Source organism: Tympanuchus pallidicinctus, unplaced genomic scaffold, assembly GCF_026119805.1.
Source record: "Tympanuchus pallidicinctus isolate F22 unplaced genomic scaffold, pur_lepc_1.0 scaffold22, whole genome shotgun sequence".
Lineage (NCBI taxonomy): Eukaryota > Metazoa > Chordata > Aves > Galliformes > Phasianidae > Tympanuchus > Tympanuchus pallidicinctus.
This window is the reverse complement of record NW_026294739.1, coordinates 12,161,341-12,179,548: the sequence shown is the minus strand read 5'-3', so window position 1 is coordinate 12,179,548 and position 18,208 is coordinate 12,161,341. Positions and strand designations below refer to the sequence as shown.

At 37.3% G+C, this 18,208-nt stretch overlaps 1 protein-coding gene across 4 annotated transcripts in view; it reads right to left on the bottom strand.

Moving 5' to 3' along the window:
- The window catches only part of ATP13A3 (ATPase 13A3), a 54,300-nt gene that overhangs the window by 5,419 nt on the left and 30,673 nt on the right, over positions 1-18,208 (bottom strand). For 3 of the 4 annotated variants that reach the window (XM_052686987.1, XM_052686988.1, XM_052686985.1), the window contains 21 exons: positions 16,576-16,733; positions 15,745-15,933; positions 14,809-14,870; positions 14,086-14,236; positions 13,533-13,649; positions 12,584-12,601; positions 12,339-12,492; positions 12,133-12,253; positions 11,250-11,374; positions 10,248-10,426; positions 9,664-9,786; positions 9,501-9,580; positions 8,694-8,736; positions 8,491-8,600; positions 7,563-7,659; positions 6,988-7,060; positions 5,916-6,093; positions 5,085-5,272; positions 3,943-4,031; positions 3,443-3,523; positions 330-419 (listed from right to left, as the gene is read on the bottom strand). In XM_052686987.1, coding sequence (XP_052542947.1) covers positions 330-419; positions 3,443-3,523; positions 3,943-4,031; positions 5,085-5,272; positions 5,916-6,093; positions 6,988-7,060; positions 7,563-7,659; positions 8,491-8,600; positions 8,694-8,736; positions 9,501-9,580; positions 9,664-9,786; positions 10,248-10,426; positions 11,250-11,374; positions 12,133-12,253; positions 12,339-12,492; positions 12,584-12,601; positions 13,533-13,649; positions 14,086-14,236; positions 14,809-14,870; positions 15,745-15,933; positions 16,576-16,733 — 2,426 coding nt within the window. The remainder of the gene's footprint in view (positions 1-329; positions 420-3,442; positions 3,524-3,942; positions 4,032-5,084; positions 5,273-5,915; positions 6,094-6,987; positions 7,061-7,562; positions 7,660-8,490; positions 8,601-8,693; positions 8,737-9,500; positions 9,581-9,663; positions 9,787-10,247; positions 10,427-11,249; positions 11,375-12,132; positions 12,254-12,338; positions 12,493-12,583; positions 12,602-13,532; positions 13,650-14,085; positions 14,237-14,808; positions 14,871-15,744; positions 15,934-16,575; positions 16,734-18,208) is intronic. The other variant, XM_052686984.1, reaches the window with a different exon arrangement.

Here is an 18,208-nt window from a genome sequence, read left to right as displayed (position 1 = left end):
AAGCAAATCAAGACACTCCCAGACCTATCATGCTTATCTATGACAATGCCAATGAAATCTGCTAATAAGCAAACTGAAGATAAAATGGGAATAGGCTTAAAAGCAATTCGCTGGGTTTGCTTCTCAGCTCTTGCACAAAGAGCTGAGTTCTGTGTCAACAAGGAGAGAAATGCAAAACCAGAAGCCTTTCCTTCTAAAACTCGGGTTAGAGAAATCTAAACAGTCTTAAGCTTAAGATAAGGCAACAGACACTTATAGATCATAAAAAAGACAAAACTGAGTTAATCTGCATGCACTCAAATGAAGACAGCAAAATACTCGTCTCCAACCTGAGGCGGCTGGGGTATGGTGAGGCGATAGTCTCCTTGTTTGTCTCGACTGAACACAACCTTCCAAAGGATCATATCAAGGAGGACATTCTGTGAGACATTGCAGTGAGTAGGAAGAGTTAAGAAACTAATGATCACTGATTATTAGTGTGCACATTACAAATAAAACCTGAAATACTGTGTTAGACATCATTCGGTGCCAAGCAAAACGGAGAGCTTATGTTATCTGTCAGTACTTAAGTGATAAACATTTTCATTTCTGTGCTCAGAGGAAATTTAAGAATATGAACACATACTTTAAATCATCAATAAGTAGCAATGACCAAAACGGCATGCACTGATACAAACAAAAACACACGTTCTTTATGTGTTTCAACACCAAAAAAAACCAAAACACACCCTGTGAAGCACCGCAGACTTTACTGCTTGAAGCCATTTTGCTTCAAACCACCTTAAGCACTGGAACATCTCAGCACTGTAACAGGCTGCCCAGGTGGTTGGGGACTCTCCTTCACTGCAGATATTGAAGACCCACCTGACACCTATCTGTGCAGCCTGCTCAGGGGCCTGCTTTGCAGGGGGGTTGGACTAGATCTCTAGAGATCCCTTCCAGCCCCTACAATTCTGTCATTCTGAAAACATCTCAGCATACTTCACGCTGTAGCTGTGCTTTGTCTGTCTGCTTTAAACACCAGTGGCATGCACAGAAAAGCTTCCAGAGGGTGACAAATCTGAGCCACCAGCAGGAGCTGTTTCAGATTTTGGAACAGAGGGCAGAAACTGAGCACTCTATTCTGTACATCTAATTATTCCCATCTGACCAATCTCAGCTATGAAGGTGTGAACCATGGCATTCAAGGCCTTCAGTCTATGACTCTCCGATCTCTAAATAGAATCTGTGTTTAACAGTTGCCTAAATTCTGCCATTGAAAAGAGGGAGCTGACTAATTGGACTTTTGTAACAGATTTTAATGCCTGGTACAAAGAATGTGCAACACTCTGCACATCTAGTCTGGCATCCACATGGAAGGAGCCGAAGTTTCACAAAGCGTTTCAGAAAACAGGTTTGGTACAAACACATTTGGAAATCATTCCTGCTTTGGAAACAATTAAACTACACAGGATCAGACAGAAGAGCATCAAATAGGAAGCGTGATAAGAGAAGAAAGGCCCAGTCATTCCATGTACCTCATCACGATGAAGCATTTACAGGGCAGTTACCAAGGAATTAGTCTTAGCAGAACAAAGAACAAGTGTCTAAAGAAACTATTCAGCCAACAGTGAAAGTGGAATAAATAGGCTTAGAAAGTCAGATGCAACACTTCCAAATAATGTCAAGAAAACTAAATTCCATGATTCTGTTCCACCACTACAGCACGTAGTAACAGCAAGAAAAATAGAAAAATCAATTTTAAAGGAATGTGACACATCATCTTAAGAAGTTGTTCTGCTAACAACAGTAACTAGAAAAGATACCAACTAAAACTTGCAGAGGAAGAAGAGGAGATGGGTTTCGCAATACTTGGGGAAAGCAAATGCTTCACAGGAAATACATTGCTTAGGTCATGTTTACTAGAAGCTCAGAGGTTTATAGACTGAAGTGGCAACTGACAAAGCCCAGGAGAAGAGCCTTATGAACGTTTTTCCTCAACAGACACACACTACGTGGAGGAACACACTGTGAAAAATCAGTCTTTCTACCTGAACTTTTGTGAAACATCTACAGACCTACAGAAGTTGGAAAGATCTTCTGCAGAACAAAGCTTTTTTCAGCTGCAAGTTAAGTAAGGTAATTTATTTCCTTTCATTAACTTTATCATTGGGCTGAAAACTAACTACAAGTTATTTCTATCTATTGACATAAAGCTCAGGTTATTACCACCTATGCGAAAACAATGAAATCTATATTCCAGTAGGAGGGAATATAATAATATACCTTGCAATTTATATTTGGAACAACATTCTGAACTCAAAGACTTGATAAAGTACCCCAAGAACTTTAGTTGATGTTACTTTTAATGTTGTGATACTTGTAATGTTGTGAATAGAAGGGAAAACTTAAGTCAACCAGAAAGAAAATCAATTCCAGAAAGAATAAATCAGAAAGAATATTATTAAGAATATTATTAAGAAAATTAAAATTAATAATTAGTCATCTTCAAAGGCCAAAGCAGTATGATCCCAGCAAACATTATTCTAGTTACCTTGATAGCAATCCCTCACACAGTAATGGAAAAACTGACTAGAAGCTGCAGAAAATGCTTAGCAGTAAAAATGGATAATTGCAGTGGGTAAGATAGTGTTTAAAGGTTTCTTCATCTTGCAGAAGAAAAATAATGACTACTGGCTGCAACCAAAAACCAAATGTGTTCAGGTTGGAAATAATGCGTCATTTCAACAGGAAGAACTAACCACAGGACTAAATGACTGGCTAAGAATTCAGGCTATCTAGCAGATGTGCCTCTGTTAACACAGATTCTCAGAAACTACAGAAGGGTACCTGGATGAAAGACAGGCTGATTTTCCGATCACGTTAACTGTAGAGTCAGAGCAGAGGAGGTAAAAAACATCCAGAACTACTGATGCTGGACAAGCTCGGGACTGAAAAGAGCAGATCTGCTCAAACATCTCTACTTTTGCACTTGGATCAGATTATGCAGTTAAACAGATAGACCTGCACTATTCTGAGCAGTAAGATGCATGTATGATGCAACTGAATGAAGATGGGCTTCCTGACGGATTTTATACAGCAGTGATATGTTATTCTGAGATCCTTTAACAACACAAATAAATATGGAGCATTCTATGAAATAGTTGAAATAATTTTTTCAACTTTTCACTTTCCCCTCCTCACTACTTTTCTTTTTTTTTTTCTTTTCTTTTCTTTTTTCTTTTTTTTTTTTTTTGAATCAGATGGGTTTTAAAGTTATGCTTTTAACACAGAGAACATTTGACACATTAAGTCCAGCCTGGAAGGCCATTTTTAGAAAAGCAAATTTAAAAATCATTGCTCCACTTCCACTGGCATGCTGTGGAACCTAAACAAACCTAAACCAAACCTACAGCCTAGGAGAAACACTCAACAGTAAGTATTTTCCATGTGAGTTTCTTACCTCCATCAGCACGGATACAATTGCATTGACAATAACAATGATGAGAATTCTCAGGCGCCACTCATATGGCACACATACGAGCTGTGAGAAGAATTGGCAAGACATTAACACCACATACATGAAGTAGTGAAAACGTGAACTCAAAACTGGCTCCAAGTTATAAATTCATGCATACATGTAAACAAATACACAAGTGCATAGGCACATAAAGTTGGATGTAATTAATACTAATACTTATTGCAAAACCCTGCTTCTCATGCTTGTTATCTCTCTGAGAACATTTTAAGGTCTTTCATCGCTCCTCCGGTTGAACATTCAACATGAAGTTTTAACAAGAAAGGAGGACACTAATTTAAGCATTTCACTTGTGCCTCTATACACGGGTTTCAAGGAAACAACCTCCCCTGTCCACAATCATAAGTTAAAACCCTGAAGGGTCAAGTTTCCCCAAGAGGCAGCCAGCTGTCCCAGGAAGTACAGACACATCTGCTGAATCTTACCTCAAAAGACATGTCAATAAGTTCAGAGGGATGCAACATGATGAAAAATAAGAAGACATAGAGAACTATCACAGAAGTAACAAACAGAACTGTAAAAGAAAAAAGAAAAAAAAAGTATTTTACGTACTTTAATCAAACCATCCCTCAATCAGAGTTTTAGAGAGGTCTTGTGTGTATCACAGGTTTATTAATCTCTGGAAATATTATTGACCTATAATCTTCTCCCAGGTATATTTTTGCAATACAAGCTGTGCTACATGCTCTTTATGAGCCATAAAGAGATAGAGCAAGAAGACTGAAGTATTTACTTGCTGGACTTGGTTGATTTAGAAACCTTACGTCCACCAAGCCAGAATGATTTAAAAGGAAATATACAGCAAGCTGTCAACTAAGCAACATTACTTTATTTCCTCCTTATTTGTGTAATATACATATATGGGTGTACAGACTTACAGAGCCTTATATCTGTGTCCATACTTATAAACTCGGAGCCAAAAGCAAATAAAAACTCTTGTTACTAGATCACAAATAAGCACCCAACTTTCTACTGAGCATTTTTTCACAGTTTTCTACTACCGAGGTTAAAACAGAGTGATGAGTTCAAATTTCTGCAGACTAACCAAGTAATAATCTACTACAATGTACCAGGTACGTCCTCGAAAATAATTTAACAGTACCAAATAAATGCAGCAAACACACATGCCAACAAATTTAAGATTAGGTTAGTGCAAAAAGCAAGGAGTTCAGTCATAACAACCCACCAGAAATGCCACGAGTCAATGAGAAAACTTCACCCAGTGCAATAGTTGACTGAAGTGAACTGGATTTTTCAATCAAGTCCTCTTTTGAAGTTTATTTTACGTAATTTACTTTGAAGACATAGATATTCTAGTCTTACAGAAACAAAATAATTATTAACACAAATTTCTCCATACACAGCTTGATACTTCCCTATTTCTGACTATGATTATCAGAGGATGATTGTACTATGTTCTCCTACTTACTGCTGCTGAACTGGATGTGGAATTGGAAGCAAGCCATGGATGAGTACGTGCAAAGAAAGTGACATGGATTTTTTTTCTTAACTACATATAATGTGATACCTTAAAATATGTAACTGTATATAGTAAGAAAGGACTTACAATTTTTGTAGCATGGTTGTCTAAAGGGCTTTCCTTTTGAAAAGACAATTGCAACTATGAGGTACTGAAAGCTGGATATAAAAAACAAAGTTGTGTTTTCATAATTTTTAATGTTATGTTCATCATCAAGAGTCTCGTTCCCACCGTGTGCAGAGCTGATGTTTGTGGCATCCAATATATTACATGCACTGCAACATAAACATTTAAGACTGAGTTAAGAAGAAAAGCCAAAGAAGGCTGAATCCTACTTGTTAGCAGGAATAATGAAAGAAATCACTACAGTAGGTTAAAAAAGCATATCCTGAAAACCTACTATAGATAGTAAGAATTAGCTCAAGCCTGACGCAGGGAGGCAGCAATTGTGAATTCTGTGCTTCAATTTCTTTTGTGCTTTCAGCAGGTAAAATCCCTTCATGAACTGTTTAGGGACTGTCACTTTATACAAACTTGGGAGACAGGTAAGAAAATACGGCAAAGTAACAAAATATGAAATTGCTTTCATTTTCAGAAATATAATTTACTTGAACTCAGACAGGAAAACAAAATTTTATAAGTATAAAAGAGTCAAAATAGGCCTCAACCATGAACTTCTAATTTTGATCTCAGACGTCTGAAGAATCTTCAGACCCTGCAGTCTGGCTCTGACCCAAATCTGCATTTCAGTCATTGGACAGCATCTATTTATTAGGTACATGCTTTTAGGTACATTAGGTACTAATGGCCAGCAACAGAAAAGCTGCAGTTACAAAATGGTGGATAAAAGCAACAGCATTACCAGCGATTCCTTTTTGATTGATACCAAATCCTTTAAAATATCACTGAAACACTTACTCAGATTCTGGTGTCCAACGTTCAAACCAGGGCTGCTGCTTGACCCAAAGAAACCCAACAGTTTGGAAAACAAGGCAGATGATGATCTGAGACAAAACGGAGCACAGAAGTGGACCTGAGATAAGGCCTGATGGAGGCCTTTGCGCAACTAGCTCCTTCCAAGCAGGGTTCAGGCTCACTGCAAAAGGGAAAAAAATTTACACCATCTATTGCATCATTATGATTTTCAAGAGTTATCTTGTTCATACTCTGTGGAACTGAAATGGCTTCCTCATGACATCTCACACTTTACACTTGGAAAATTCACCTCCATAGTCCCAAACTGCAAACGTGAAACCACCCAACCGAGATTGTACCACCTTACATGAATGCCACAGTGCCATTTGTAAGCTGGTTACCCCTTGTAGCACTGGGCAGCTGGGGGCAACACAGAAACCATGTGACAAGTAACCGGCAGTGTGCCCAGACTAATTCCAGATAGGGCAACTGTAAGGTTCTACAGCACATTTCCCATTTATCTGGTACAAGCACTTGTTAACTAGCTTCCTCAGTTGTAGTCCTCCATTACTTCAAAGCAGCAGCTTCACTGAGCTTGAAAAATAGAATTCTAGTGTTAACCAGTAAACTGAGTGCTAGGGTCACAGGTGAAATGAAGTACTTCATTAGATGATAGTTTGATAGATAGACACTTTCTGGACAGAAGTTCAACTAATAAGACAAGAAGTCAAAACATTTGAGAAAGATCATGCTGGAACAAATACTGTTTTGATTCCAACAACACTTTCCTTACATCACTCCAGATTTCTGACTTCCTGTATTGTGAAGAACTGCCTTTCTAAGCTTACGCCCATGACCTGCTTCTTGCACAAGGACATATCACAAACTACAGGTGAATCTGATTCAGTACAATGGTTATTGTTATTTTTCCAATACAAATACTGCAATAGTTGTAACATCTTACCTTTGCACATCACAGTGCTTATTCCAATGAGCAGTAAGTGCTTAAAGAATATCTGACAATGCAAAAACTGCTTCACAGAAGCCACCAACAGCAGTTTAGCATAATACTTACTAGTGAATACAACCACCAAAATGATTGCCAAATCAATGAAGAGAAACTGGTGGTCTCCCAAATTGCTCAGGATCTAGAGAGAAATCAGAACTGAAACATCAGTAACTGCTTCAACACCAAGGAGCATCTTACAGTGAAACCCACCCAATAACAAATCACTCTCTTTCCAACCTGGCTTCCTTTACCTGCAGATCTTGAGTACAATTCACAGATCAATTCCCAAAGTATGAATATATGAAAATTCCAGTTTCAAGAAGCCAAAGGTGACATTTTTTTGTAATTTAAAGCTGATCATTTTAAAATAATGTATTTATATTCTTTAATGCATTTTTAGTGAACTTATCTGGACTTCCAACTTTCTTCTCACAGACATTAACTACAGCCTTTTTAAAATACACACAGCATGTTTTTCAAACAGCATTAAAATCAAGTACTGTGACTAACAGCACTTTCAATCTAAAGAAAGATTTCTGAATGTGCTTGTTGTGTATTCAAAGAGACTTGCAACAGTTTATAAGTAGGAGCTTTCAAATCTGAATTACACTGACATTGCTTAATCACAACTACGTACTTACAGAATACAGCAGAGTAACGCTGATGTACTGGATAATGCTGTACAATGCCATGAATTTAAATACACAGAAGGAAGTTATTAAAGCAGCACGGCCTTCCCTGTCAAAACAAATGCAGTCACGTGACTAGAAAGCTTTACAAGCAAGCAGAAACTTCAGTTTAATTAACTGCAATTAACTACATCAGCAAGCCTTTCGAGAAACACTAGCGTGAAGACAGAGTGCTCAGACACATGGAGAGAAAAGGAGGGTCAGAATGGTACACTTTCAGGTGCAGAGCTGTGAGGATGCCCTCTGAACTGAGCCACCACCACACCGCAGTGTTCTTTGATTTCATGTGGTTTTCCAACAAAGCTTTTAAAATGAAAGTCTGCTGGCAAATGCTTCTATATAGCACAAGTTTATTATGTGGATTGAGTGAAAACGCATTCACAACTGCCAGCCACAGACGTGCTTCTGCATATGTATGACTTTGTCAGCTCCACGCAGATTAAAACAGATTTTTCTCTGGCTGACCTCTATCCAAAACTACTAACTGGATTCCAATTCTAGAATCAAAAATTGGTCAAACCCCACAGAGGAAACCTATTTTCTACTTAATATGGTGCTGAGAAGCAAGGCTATCTCAACAATTTTACCACTTGCAATCATACACACACTTTATGGAAACTCCAGTAGTAACAAAGACATCAAAAGTACTAAAACTGTACAACCCTCTCTTAAAATGAACTTTACACAGACAGGACTTAAAACAAAATTAATCATGCTATTGCAATTCCCTATTCAAATCACTTTCAGTAAAGAAATAACTACGAAAAATGTATGGCTGGTCCTTTAATTCAGCTGGGCCTACTATAACATCAAACATATTATTAACACAGAATATACAGAATGAGTGACATGGATACATTTACGTTCATGGTGGCATTACCTGATCAGCTTTGGCACGCAGGAAATACTAGGTGTCCTGGAAGTGAATGGTGATGCCACAGAAGCCTCAAGTTCAGACAAAGATATACCACCATGTGCCCTCTTTAGTGCCTGCCAATTCATATTGAAATAGAGAACGTTTTAAAGCATGCTTTCAGCTAAAAAACTTGAGCAGTTCCATATGCAAAATAAAAATGTACTTACGCCACAGTCATTTGCACCATCTCCACACATGCCCACATAGTAACTACAGAAAACAAATACATGTTAGGGTTCTGGACTGCTCCCAGTCACGGTCCATTTAACTGATTTCATTAAGTGCTTTTACATTATTTGATATATTCCATGTTTGTACAACCATAAGTGACCCGAGATGCTAAAAGCACTCACTGTTTACATTATACATATAAGGACACAGATAAAAGTAATGTGACTTATCCAGTTCAATCAAATCAATAGTAGTTATCACCTATCATCCCAAGAAAGTCTAAAGCATCTTTATCTCAGTAAGTTGATATTTCTCTACTATTTTATACAGAAACAACATTTTCATAAAGATAACCCTAAAAGTGTCTATGAAAAAACCACCAAACTTCTGAAAAACCACAAAGGTAAGAAACAGTTACGTGAGCAACAGTCTCAAAGTGAACAGTTTGAGCCTTGACACTGACTAACAACGCACTGACAGTAAGTGAACACAAGGCATCACATTAGTACTTCTTCAATACCTACATGTCACTCAACAGATTCGCTCACTAAGCCAAGAAATCAGATTTATAGATATGCTATTCGGTTTAGTTACTCATCACTTACAATTTCATGAAGCTTGTACAGCATACATATTCACAACTAACCAGCAGATGGCTGTACTCTCATTCAGCCCAGCTAATGGGCTTATTCACCAACCCTAGGAAGTTATCTCAGCCCAACCTTTTTCATTTGGTGTAACAGCTATCAGCACACATCAGCTTTTTTCTCACCACCACCTTCTATACTGAAAGAAATACTTACTCTACATTTTGTAAAGCTTCCACCAACTGAGTTTTCTGATCAGGAGCCATGCGAGCAAACACAGTGCCATGTAACACAAGCTGAAAGAGAGAAATTTCTTAGTGCTCAGAAGACCAAGCCTGTTCTTCATTAAAAGTAACCCAAATTCAAGTAAAATGCTCACCTTGGGTACCAGGTCCTGAAAATGCTCCAAAATAACCGCAAATGACTTTCCATTCATTGCAAAATGGTATTTGGTCATCTGAAGATCCTCAAGACTTTCATGGACCAATTTAACTGGAATATCCTATCAAAAGGAGTTTAATATTCTAGCTGTAGTGCATTTTTCTAGCATGTAGTGCATATTCACAGTATAATAATAACAATAATCTTGAGGATTATTCACTCTAGTGAAGGCTTCTATGAGCTTCCCTTGAAAAAAAAGTCTCATTCTATTACAGCATTTATTAAATAACAAGAACATATGGCTTAATGTTCCCATAACATGTAGCTAAAGCAGACTCAAATTGAAAACTAGAAAAAAAACCCACATCTGCACAGCTAAAAGCCAAATCTTGCAGAGAAGTTAAAAACAAATTAAAAACTAGCTCCCCATGTTGTTTTACTACTTTCAGTACGGCAATTTAGAGTTGCCACTTAATGGCAGACTTCCTATTTAACAGAATAATAAAAAGTTGAGGGACAAAGAGAAACTGAGCAGCAAAACCAAGTGTTTATACACTAAGGGCACAGCGACAATCAAATTACCTCTGAGTTTATGGCTGGTGATGAACTAGTGCATCTTGCAAGGGTATCTGCATAATGCCAGTTGATTCTGGCAGCCTGCCCATCCTTTGGAGGTAGTGCTTCAGCAATAATGACCTTATCCTGAGGTAGAATCATTCCACAATCTCTGGCCACAGAGATAGCAGTTAACATGTTATCTCCTATGAAAGAATTGCATTTTGAAAGGTTTGAGTTAAAGGATCAATACATCCATATTCAACATAAAAGAAAAAGCTAACGAAGCCAGTTTTAAAGCAGGAGGAAGGCTGTTTAATACACCACTGACATCCTTAGAGCCAAACAAGTCACAGGCAGATGTCATATCATATCCTTTACGTTCCTCCACTCACTAGCATCACTCCCAGCTAAAAATGGTACATACAAGACAAACTCAGAGTTCTATTGCCCCCCAATTACAACTCTATATTTGTCTGTCCTGTATGTTATAAGTTGTAATATTTGTGACTTAAAAAAGACCAACGTTACACAGAAAATAGCACAGACAAACCCAAAGCTACAAGCAGGTTAAGAAGCCATTCTTCCAAAACAAACAAACAAATAAATAACTTTAAAAATGAAGTAATGTACTATATACATTAAATTGGAATGGTAGGGATGGACTCTCAGGAGGTCACACAGTAAGAACTCCTGCTAAAACCTAGTTATGAGATTAGACGTGAACTTTCGCCTAGTCCAAAGATGTTCAAGGTTCTTCATCCTTCAATTCAATAAGAAGTAACATGTTAATATGTTAATTCTACAAAGTAGAATTAACCCCTTAATGATTTCAGACCTCTGACTTACCAAAGCACCTCTTAACCAAAATGATGTGTAGTTTCATAACAGCTTCTGGATGTCATTCTTGCATAAACATAGCATTATCCCAGTGTATCAACACAAACATTTTTACTTCATACACTACATTCAAAATAAATCTGTTCAAAAATAACTTTTTTTTTGTTATGTGAATGTTTATGCACTAACCTGTAACCATGACAGTGCGAATGTTGGCTTTATGCAAATCTTCAAGTACAGCAGGGGTTTCTTGCTTTAACTTGTTTTGCATTATAATTAACCCCATAAAATCCATGTTACTTTCAATAGCATCTCTGTATGAAAGGAGGCAAGGAAAAGAACACTGGAAGAATTACAATTATTTGACATAGTTTAAAGAACCTGACCTTATGCTTATCAAATAAAAGAGACATTTATTTTAACTGTGCAAAGTGTGAAGAATTCACTTTTTAAAAGCGATCCAAGAGAACACCACCATTTCCATTCATTTATGCTCATTCCCCTTGTTTACACTGAAAATAACAAAAGAAAGTGTTGTTTCTTCTCATGCACAACTGCCTAGTTTTTCAATCAGAACTCTTTCTAAAAGATCTGACATTCCCCAAAAGGAAGGTTGCTCTTGGAAAAAATGCTCTGATACAGCATTCACTCAAATTTTCAACTGTTTAGAATGGATGTCTAATTTCTTTTCCTGATTAGCTGAATCAGAACATACAAACTACCCCAGTAAATTGTCAAAGTAAGGGAGATTAACAGTCATTAGCTAATTAAATGACCCCTTAACTTCATTTCATATGAAACTCAGTGCATTTACAGGTCTTGTGTATGCTACTGCCACTCTAAATTTTTGTAACACTATTAGAGGAAGACCTCCTTAAGTTCCTACGTAGTGCTCAGGGTTCAATTAATGAACATACAGAACTGCATAGCAAGACAAAAACAAGCTAAAGAAGAAGAGTAATCGGATTTAAACCAAACTAAGCATAACAGGATTACTCCAAAGCGTGCAGTTTTTAAAGCCTGCTGTTATTTAGCTTAAAGGAAAAGAAAAAAAAAGCAAAGCCATTCTTACCTATTAATGGTCTGAACTTTGTGCCATGTAAGTTTAGACTCCAATTTTCTGTGAGCCAGAGCAATAACTCGGAAGCCCTGCTTAGTGTATTCTTCCAGGACACTCTCAAAGTCAATAGGAACTTTAAAAAGGTCAAGTTAAGAATGATTAAAATTAGTCATAACACAGCTGAGCTGCACAAGAGAAAAATCAGGTTGTTCCTTTACCTGTTTCCTGCTTACACAAGCTTGCAATCACTTCAGGGGCACCTTTCATATAAGCATCCATTCTCTTCTCCCCAAGAATTCTTGCTATTACACACATGCGTTGCAAAACTGAAGAAAATGGAAACTGGCGCACAATCCCAATTTCATAAGAGGTCTGTGTAACAGGGAACAGAACAACAAAAGGGTTACATCCACAACTTCTGAGAAATAATGACTGATTGAAGAAGAAAACCAACAGCACTTACCGAAAGCTCAAATAATTCCTAAGGGAAAAAAAAAAAGAATTCCTGTAAATAATTAAGTATTTTTCCAAATATAAAATATTTAAACTTAATATTGGTAACATAAACTGGTAAACCAATTTATATTTACAGCACCCTCAGACACATTACATTTGCAATGGATTGCAATGGAACAAACGATGAACATGGATATACTGTACTTGTTAAGTACCTTTTACTTTAATTGAGATATATTAGATCTTGATTAGAATTTGTAAGACTTTTCAGTCAAACCTGTGTCCACTTAAACCATGTAAATTATTAAAGTAGCAAAGCATTCCAGAACAATGTCACTATTACAGAGTAACACAAAAGTCATGTAGCAAATTCCAAGAACGTTCTTAGCTACTGCACAGTAATAACTGCTGTCTGTGTACTCTGAGATCTGAACAACAAAAAAGCTTCTAGCCACTGCAGAAGAACTCACAAAGCAACCAACTTGCTGTATGTCCTCCTGCTACCTTAGAGTTCTTGCTTGCATTCCTTGTGTATAATAACATCCTAAGTACATTTTATTTAACTCAGCACTGACATTAAAACACGTATCTCTAAAGGTACACAGTTGGCAAGAACCACAGTAAGCTCACCAAAGCACTTTATTAGCACACTGAAAATTTGGTAATGATACTAATATTCAAACGTCTGAACTCAAAAAGTGTTACTGCACTCTATAACCAGTCTATTGGTGTCACAGTGCTGGCAATCAGTCTGCTTATCTATTACAGTACCATCTGCTGAGCCACTTTTTGCAACAACAGCTAAAACACGTCTTCTCTATTTTTGCCATCAAGAAAAACCACCAAACAATTCCATAACTGTCTGAATAATATCAGCCAGATCAGCATACACTAAAACATACTTGTGTAATTTAGAGGATTAGTTTAATTTGACAAAATGCTTTGAATCTACATACCATTTCTTGATTGGTTGCTTGCTTGGATTCTGGAAGAAGTTGTTTCGAAGGTCGCACCACCGTTGGCATGATTCGATTATGAAGTGCTGTCTCCTCTTCCGTTGCTTCTTCTAAAATCTGTATGAATTAGTTGATCATTTTTAATGCATTCATTAACTTCTATTTTTTCGTAATTTCCAGGAAACAGTCTTGGAAATGAGCCCAAAGCACAATGATTTGTTGTGAAAGTTCAATGTTCAATGTCCTAATTTAGCAGTTAACCTAAGGCTCATTCAGCTATTTTACAAGTTAATTGTACACAGTAAACCTTTGCTGCAATCCTTACATCATCAAAAGCAGTAAATGAGCTGCTCACGTTTTTTTCATTTCTATGAATTGTTGAACAGTGTAATTTTTAGAAACACTTTCAAGTTAAGGCCTCCTTTCCACGTTGACAGATAAGCATTATCAAAAGCCTACTTTTCCATTACAACGTCACACAATACCACAGCTTGTATTTGACACTTAAAAATTAATAAAATGGTGACTTATTCTGAATGAAAGAAGCACTTACCCAACCTATTGCTTCAAACATCTTCAAATCAAGTGGATCCCCAGAAAGCACCCCTTCAATTTTAGTAAGGGAATGACAAGTTGCCATGCAAGCAATAAACTCAGACTTCAGCAAGCTCTCACTGCAAGCCCTCTTTTCCGGCGAAAGGAAACTAAAACAATGAAGTTATAACATACTTAGCACTATAATTATTTACTATGAGCCAATTCAAAAGGTTTGTTTAGATTAACAGGATAATTGACTGCACAAGTTTCTTCACTATTTTCACACATGACAGAAGACGGATCTAGTCTCTAGACTGGAACCTTTAGAAATAGTCAGAACTCCCAACTGATTCGAAAATATTAATTCATACTCCAGTTTGACTCCCCTTCTACAGAGGCTTTGTCACTTTAAATGTAATTCAATTAGCTAAGCCAATTCATCTCAGCAGCCCAAAAAGTCATCACTAGGAGGACAGGGCTAAAGAAACATGCTGTATTTTAACTACATTGTTTCTTCAGTATGAAGATAATGAGATCTCAGATTTTAACCGATTAAATTCTCCCTCATCCTCTTCTGATTTATAACTTTCAGTACATCTAAAACATTTTTTCAGTTGCATTCTTACAGAATACAGCTTCTAACAGAAATGCAAACTTAGGAGCTCAAATTAAATCTTCCCCTGCTGAAGATGCTACAGAACAACTAAATACCAAATCTGCTATCAACTGTTCTCCTTACCGAGCATTTTCCACCCGCTGAATTCCCCAAAGATCCAAGCCGTCCTCAGTAAGTGTGCCAGTCTGCAAAATGAACCAATGGGAGGTGGAAGAGAAAAAAAAAAATTCAGAATGAAGTTATCCTTGAGTAAAAACAAATTCAAAGTTCATGAGCTGTATCACACCTGAAGAATACATTTTATTTCATCTTCACTTAAAAACTGAAACTACAAATAGCTGCCTGTTAGCTGTTTGCTAGTAACTAGGCTCCTGTTACAAAACCTTAAAAAGCATTGAAAGAGCACCAACCTGAGGACCAAAGTAACAGATCTTTAAAATCCTGACATGATAGCTCAGTATTCTCTGCCTTTGGAGAGCGGTGACAGAAGAAAACAGGTACTGAACCCTCAGTACTACTCTCCTGCATGACTGAAACAGCAGGTGAAACACATTCACAACAAATATTTTCCCTGTAAATATTTTTGTAATAGTAAGTTCAGTGTGGATTCTTAAGATTTCAGAAAAACATCTAAGAAGAAAACAGAAGAGGACTCTGGCTACACCTGTTTCTGTCTTTCAACTGTGCTTCTGTTAAAAAACAAACAATTAAACATTGGTTTGACTCTTCATTTAAGTAACTTCATATGAGTAACGAGCGTGACTTCACAGTTCAATTCTCCAGAAGCCTTTGTGCATAACAGAACCCCCATAATTTTGGTGTGTCAGTCAGGACTTGGAAGTCTTTAGATGAGACAGAATTTATGTATTACATAAACTTTTTACAGCAGATCCTAAATTGAGGGAGGTAACTGACAGTAAACATTGAATACCTGACAGTTAACAGGTGACCTACACCCAAATGGAAGTAACGCATTTCTCAGCAGTCACCAGTCTATGAATTCCCTCTTACTATACACTGCCTCCTCTTAGCAACACTAAATTTCAAAGTTCCACCCACCTTATCAAAACACACAAGATTCAGCTGGCCACAAATATTTATCCTTTGAGGGCTGATGCAGAAGATGCCAATTTTTTTCAACCGTCTTTGTGCATAAACGATGCCTGCAGTCATGGCAGCAGGGAGCGCTGGGGGCACCGTGATCGTGATAATGTCGAGAGATTCAATGACGATGGTGTGAGCTGGAACCTGCAATAGAGGTCAAAGTTAACGAACAAGAGCTCAGTGTCACTATCTCACTCTCAGCAAAGAGACTGTCCTCTCACTCTCAGCAAAAGCAAAATTCGTGCTGTGTTTTCCCTAGAATAACAGGATCTGGACTGCCTAGAAACCTAGCATAATCTCCACCCACCACAAACAGCCATGATAATCCAGTCCTAATATACCCTCAAGCCATAACTTCAAGTTTTCTCTTTCCCCTGCATAACTTTTAAGCACTGACGGAACAATGCAAAAAAATTTGAAAGAAAATAATTAGAGCTATCAGTTAGCAACATCTTAATAGGGATTTTTCCACCCATAGCACACTTTAGAATTGTTGTATGAAATTTCTTTGAACTGAGAATCAGACAGATAGCAATTTTATGTCCAAAAGGTAAAAGAAGATTGACTTGGTAACCCACTCAAATTACATCACAAGATATTCATATTCTGCTTTTTTACTGAATCTTATTCTCAGTAGGCTTGTTTTTCTTGTTTCTTTGATAGAAAATAAAGCAAGGATATTTTAATTTAAAATCCAATTATTTATCCAAAGTGCTGGAAATGATAATCAATGCTTTTCTAAAATAAGGTTTTTTTGGACACAAATACAGTGAGATGACAGCATACCTCATTTAAGATGCTATTGACAATTGTGTAAATAAACCCAATGCCTGCCACCACCACCAGAGACAGGAGAAACCAGTAGGCATCTCTGTAGAGCTTAAAATCAGTTGGCTTTGGATACAGTATGGAACGAACAAGCTGTCCTTTAGCAGTATTAAAGCCTAGAAACAAGAAGGAGTGACTTATTAGATGCATACACAAGAACAAAGCTTTTCAAATATATTAAAAACCTCAATGAAACCCTTAAGCTACTCATTTCATTAAGACTGTTTCCCAATAGACAGTAGCAGATGTTTTGCAATACTTAAATTACAGTGCTCATATTAAGTGCTTCACTCCGATGGCAAGAGCACAGAGCTGATTTAAATCTACCCCCTTCTACAAGGAAAGTAAACACCCAAATGGTTTGGCCTGAAAGTGTTTGTCGTACTGTATTTTGTCCCTCAAACTGCAAACTCAGTGGGTGTATATACTAGCTGGAAGTGTCAGTCCTTGTAAAAAGAAAATGAAGTTATTCATAAAGTCCAAATGTAAGTACTTAAATGGTAAGTCTCCATAAGCTCCTTTATCAGTCAGAAAAAAAGAGATTCGCAAGAAAACTGCAGAGCACTGAGTTGTCTTTTAGAGAAATAATCGCTCGATCACATTTAGATGCTTACATTAGGAGAGCAGACTTGTGGCTTAGAGTCAGATGACCAGACACCCTGAGATTTTCTTTGATCTTTTGCCTCAATACAAGGGAAGGCCATAACTGGTGTCAAGTCTTGTATGCCTGAAACATTTTATATATGCTTAGACTTCCAAGTCTACTACTAAAACCCCAATACAACTGTTGGGTGTACTGGCTCCCTGATAGCCTCTCTTAAGTCTGTGAGCATTACAGGAAACACTAAGCTCTCCAAGCCAACATTTGGCATACAAAATTCTACCAAAACAAAGGAGCTATTTCAACAGTCCTAAAGAGGATGAGTTCGTTACAAGATGAACAAGACTTGAAGCATCTGGGCTTTGAATTTGTTACTGCAGGAGAGAAATCATGGACCTGTTCAGAGTTCAGCATGCCATTATGTAACAGAGTACTTAACCACAAATGCTTTGTAATTCAAGAGCGCCTTCATAAAACAGAATCTCCAACTACTACAGTTGGTGTAGCTGTTTTGAATAGAAGAAGCCATCTATCAAAAGCCAAAGCTTTAAAATATTAGTAAAAATAATCCCTTCTGTAAATAAATAAATAAATAAATAAATGCTCAGGTTTCTTAGGCAAGTGTGAAGTGCACTGACAAACTGGGCAAGAAAAGCATTTTGCATTGCCAACAGCTCCACTAAAATAAGTGATTCCCCACCATCAACCCAATCCAACAGCACCCTACATCTCTGAAAAGAGGCATACATAGTGCAACACATTGCAAAAATATACGTAAAGGGTTTGAAAATACAACCAGGTTTTAAATTTATGTTGAAGATTGAGTCATTCTCTTGTCTGCCAACAGATTCTCACCACACCATTATCTAGCTCTGTTAGCACAGCAACAGGCATTTATCAAATCAGTTGGGTTATAATCATTTATCCATGCTTTAGCAACATTCAATGCAATGAAATGAAATGTCACTTCACGCGCAGCTATAAAACTGA